We start from the raw sequence: 5,120 nt of genomic DNA, 5'->3' as shown, positions 1-5,120 counted from the left end.
ACCTATGTATTGAATTATAATTTTTTTTTAAAATGTATTTATTTTATATTTTTACAATGAACCCTTACTGAATCTGATATCTTAATCATATTCCCACCAGGACATTTTTGTGATGGTATTTGTGGCATTTTTTGTTGTTATTTTTCAGTGGCATTTGCACGCCGCTATTGCATTTTAGTGTATAATAACTGAATAAACCGAAAGGATGTTCATACTCGGCACAAGAAAACAGTGATGCAATATAATTTAAGTCAAGTTATAAATGACATAAATGAACTAAAGGCAAATTATGTCATTCTACATGAAAAACTTAACATTATGGGTCAGTCAATAATATTTTTTATGTCCGTAAATGAGAATGACTGGAAAACATTTTAAAAAATAATAATTTTTTCCACATATATTTTTGACCAGTAGTGTATGTTACTCTAATAATAATAACGTTAGTATGGCCTGTTGATTGTCTGCTGGTAACCGCTCATGCTGTACCTGTCTTCCTCTTCCTCAGCTGATGTTGGTGGCTTCTTTAAACATCCCAGCGCTGAACTTTTGGTGCGATGGTACCAGGCGGGAGCTTACCAGCCGTTTTTCCGTGCACATGCTCACATAGACACACCCCGCAGGGAACCCTGGCTGTTTGGATCCGAGAACACCGCCCTCATCCGGGAGTCGATACGCCAGCGATATGCTCTCCTGCCTTACTGGTACCAGCTTTTCTACAACACACACCGCACCGGACAGCCTGTTATGAGGTGAGTCAGCCCAAGACAATCAAGGTCTGGAAATAGTGGGGGCTTGGGGAAAAAATGCCCTCCAAATTCAATATAAAGGGGCAAAAAAATGATGGCTTTCATGATTAAAGTGAAATGTGAACATGTATGAAGAGTTGATTGCAGCATTACATTTAGATCTACTCATGTTGCATCAGATTTTTGATTTTTTTTTTTTTTTTGCATCAAGAATTATAATCAATCACACACGTTTCTGTTAAGCACATGAATGCAGAGGCATTTAGATTAGTTATCTGAAAACGCCAGTGTTTTGTTCAGTCCATACGCTCAACAGATCGATTCTGCACTCTTGTGAATTAACTTTGTGAGAACTAATATCATTTTTTATTAAATGTGGTATTAGATTTTGAAAATAGCAGATCTCATACAGTGTTAATTAGGGGTTCATATAATTAATTCTCTAACTTTTTACAGACCTTTATGGGTAGAGTATCCTGATGATGTCGCCACTTTCTCAATTGAGGATGAGTACTTGATTGGTGAGTTTTTATACATAAATTATAATTAGCCCAAATAAATGTTGCAGAGAAGGCTAACAGGTTTATTTCTCTTCATAGGGAAGGATTTGCTGGTGCATCCCGTCACTGATGAGGGTGCTACTGGTGTTACAGCCTATCTGCCTGGGAAAGGCGAGGTAATGTGTTTTTCAACACTGAATGGCACAGTCTGAATGGATTTTTATCTCTTCCAAGTCTCTCTAAAATCTCAAACACTTTCTCTGGGTTTCTCTTGTAGGTCTGGTATGATGTTCACACTTTCCAGAAGCATGATGGAGATCAGAGCCTCTACATTCCTGTCACCATGAGCTCTGTGAGTCTAGACATTTTGACTTTTTTAATGTTACTCAAATTTGTTTCAGATGATTTTCAGACCTTACCATGACAGGTCAAATGGATTTTTACTTTGCAACTTAATTCAATGTTTTCTATAATTGCAGCAATATTTTGTGTTTCAGTATTTCTCAGACAGCTAAATCCTGCTTTTCTGTGTTGTATCTCTACTTTCTCTGTCTCGTGTTTCAGATCCCAGTTTTCCAGCGAGGAGGGTCCATTATTTGCAGGAAAGACCGTGTTAGGAGATCTTCATCCTGTATGGAGAATGACCCATACACTCTTTATGTTGCGCTCAGTTCTCAGGTGATTCAGTTTATCCTAGTACATATAGGAGTCAAAATCTGCTAAGGGGTAATTAAATGTAACAAATCATGTAAGGTTTTCAACCTTTTATCAAACTTTGATAATTGCCTTAATATTTTAAACTAAGAAGATAATATTCAAACTACAGTTTATACAAATCACCTGTCAAGTTCCAGAATCTATGCTTACATATTATCAAAATATTGAAATCATGAATGCTAGAATCAGAATTTGTAGTTGAACATTAAAAAATGTCTGTCAAAACCAACACATGTTGAACAATGTTCACTATCCCAGTGAGGTTTTTCAATTGGATTGGCATTTATTCTCTTTAACATGCATTGAAGTATTTCACTCAATTCCCTGATCAATCCGATTTAATTTCAGTGAGTGACGAACAAATACACTTGTGTGTTATGTATTCTGCATGTTATCGTCTTTGACAAACAGCATGTTGAAGACGCTTAGGCTGCTATTTTCTCCCTCTCAATGGTACATACTACTGTGTATTCTGCACGTTATGTTTTGACAGACATTGATGCTCTGATGTTCAAATGATGTGATTTGAGAACCGATGGATTGGTAATAATTATTTCTTAGCTGGTAGATATTCAGTGGAATGAGTGATGCCCATGAGTGTGTTATGTCGATGTTGTAAGTTATAATATTCCAACTGACAGTCAGCAAGTTTTTGATGGACGTTATGACGTGCGTACGGGGTGAAAATGATTGATTTTTGGATATTTATAAAACATGCCGAAGATGTTCGAAGTGGGGTTTGTGGCTTTATTTTATGGCTTAAATACATTGCATGTTACTCAGAAACTGACAGCTTTGGCTTGTCAAAAATGTTACATTCACCTGTCACAAATACGTTAACTTCTGATGCACAAAGTTGTTTTTGTCTCTTATAACAAATATCTTTTATTTAAACCCATGAAAATGCAGATGCTGTTGTAAAACTGTGGTTCCCCGTAGCAAATTTTGACTCTTATACACGTATTCAGTTCTGAAATCCAAACAGAAATCAACTTTTCATATTTGATATACATGGATATTGTTTTCATCTGTGTTTAGTAGCGCTTCACATTCACTGCTGTCTTGTGCCTCAGGGTTCTGCTGAAGGAGAGCTGTACATCGATGACTTCCATACCTTCAGCTTTGAAGAAGCAAAGCAGTTTGTCCACAGACATCTGTCTTTCTCCGCCAACACGCTGTCTTCCAGGTCGGTCTGCTCTCTTTTTCTTTATAGCTCTTTTTGGTGTTAATTTAGATTTAAAAAAAACAGCAATGCCATGCTGTTTCTAATCATTTGGTCCCTCATCTATCTGTTTTTTATTTTTGTTTCCTCAGAAATCTGGCCCCAGACTCCCAGTTTTCCACTGCCTCTTGGATAGAAAAAATTGTGATCTTTGGAGGGAGTCAACCGTCCTCTGTCACACTGAAAAATGCAGGTCAGTGTCACTGTTATATTATAGTGGTTAACTGCTAATATCATTGGCTTGCGTATGATAAATTACTTATGATTTTCCATAGGTTTATATGGGTAAAATGTCTGCTAATGTCATGCAATCTGCTTTGGCATTCTCACAAGCTTCTACCATGCAGGCTCTTATCAAAAATCTGATAAGCAACAGTTAAAATAATAGGAAAATAATAAGATTTACTAAAAAATGTTGTTTTTAGGGGTGTTTACACGACACTGAAAAGGGAAAATATTTAATGCATTTTAGTCGTTCATTTACTCAACAATGGCATTTTGAGGAGCTAAAAACTTAAACTTTTGAAAACAGTTTTCAAAGTGCAAGTTTAAAATGGTACCATTTTTGTTTCTGTGAAAACTACGAAAATTTGACTTTGTGAAAATGCTGTCATGCGCATTCATATGACATGTTCAGTCTATAGGAATGTGTATGTGTAGTGCAGTGGCGAGCGGTGACTTTTTTTTTTTTTAACCGGGTATGCTGAGTGATAAGATTAACACACAACCCCCCCCCACCCTCTCACCCCCCATCGGCTTTTAGAACACACTCAAAGAGGGATCACAGATAACGAATAAGAAACACCGTGGCAGGTGTCGATTTAAAAGTATGCACATTTCCTACATGATTTGTAAATAAAATTCATCTCTAAATCCTTCTTCTATCGTTTCAGGTTTATCCATTGTTATTCGAATGCTAGAAAAAATATAGCTGGTTTTCCAAGTAAAAACCGCCAAATAAATGACGTTTACACGTAGTTACGTTATGATACGCAATATTCAGAGGGTGGGGAGATGGGGGAGGATTCCCCCGGTCTGTATGTCTCTGCATGGACTGAATGATTTTTTTTTTAATTCCCAGTATATAGGAGTTAAAACTCCCACACGGGTGACACTACTCCAATATGCAGAGTACCCAAAATAATATATTATAATATATAAGAATAATAAGTTGCAACGTTGCAAATGTTGCTTTGCTTGAGAAAACATAAAAATATACAGTTACACTGTTTTTTTCTTTTGATTTAGTCGAGTTGGTTTTGCATCAGTGTGATTTTCGGTAATTGAGAACGCGCTACAATTCTGACGAGTCACAGCGACAGAGTAGAGGCGCCAAAGCTGCGGAGAATCCACTTACACGGAAGCTTCCGTCACCGATGTAGAGTTACAGAAAATTACTGCCGTTTGGCAAATAAATCATTTTACGTGCTTATTCCTAACTCTAAGCTTTAAAGGTGGCATATTATGCCCCTTTTTACAATATGTAATATAAGTCTGTGGTGTCCCCAGAATGTGACTGTGAAGTTTCAGCTCAAAATACTCCACAGATCCTTTATTATATAATTTAGAAAATGCCTATTTTGAGTTGAAGCAGAAACAAGCTGTTTTTCGGGCCTGTGTCTTTAAATGCAAATGAGCTGCTGCTCCCCGCCTCCTTTTCCAGAATAGAGCTGCGCCATTACAGCTCGTATCTGCTAAAAACATCTGTTTTGGTTCTGATTATCATGTTTATTTCGCTGAAATCATGCGTTTTAAACCATACGAGTTTAAACTTCTGATATACGGTTTTCTGAGCGCACACATCCGAAGCACACGCACAGAAAGCGGCTGTCACAGCATGTGAGTACTAAACTTTCAAACTAAACTTTCTAAAGTTCTCATTCACACACAAGTTTACATTAAAAACACACGAGTTACAAAAACAGTCGGTTA

The 5,120-nt window shown here is 37.0% G+C and overlaps 1 protein-coding gene across 1 annotated transcript in view; it reads left to right on the top strand.

Annotated features, from left to right (window-relative positions):
• Positions 1-5,120, top strand: part of LOC107740022 (neutral alpha-glucosidase AB-like) — a 25,167-nt gene that overhangs the window by 17,618 nt on the left and 2,429 nt on the right. The window contains exons 13-18 of the mRNA XM_016552292.1: positions 1,206-1,270; positions 1,349-1,425; positions 1,527-1,601; positions 1,814-1,927; positions 3,040-3,152; positions 3,281-3,381. Coding sequence (XP_016407778.1) covers positions 1,206-1,270; positions 1,349-1,425; positions 1,527-1,601; positions 1,814-1,927; positions 3,040-3,152; positions 3,281-3,381 — 545 coding nt within the window. The remainder of the gene's footprint in view (positions 1-1,205; positions 1,271-1,348; positions 1,426-1,526; positions 1,602-1,813; positions 1,928-3,039; positions 3,153-3,280; positions 3,382-5,120) is intronic.

Source organism: Sinocyclocheilus rhinocerous, unplaced genomic scaffold (assembly GCF_001515625.1).
Source record: "Sinocyclocheilus rhinocerous isolate Xijiao unplaced genomic scaffold, SAMN03320098_v1.1 scaffold285, whole genome shotgun sequence".
NCBI classification, from domain to species: Eukaryota; Metazoa; Chordata; class Actinopteri; order Cypriniformes; family Cyprinidae; genus Sinocyclocheilus; species Sinocyclocheilus rhinocerous.
Note: the sequence above shows the minus strand (reverse complement) of the source record. Positions and strands in the feature narration are given on the sequence as shown.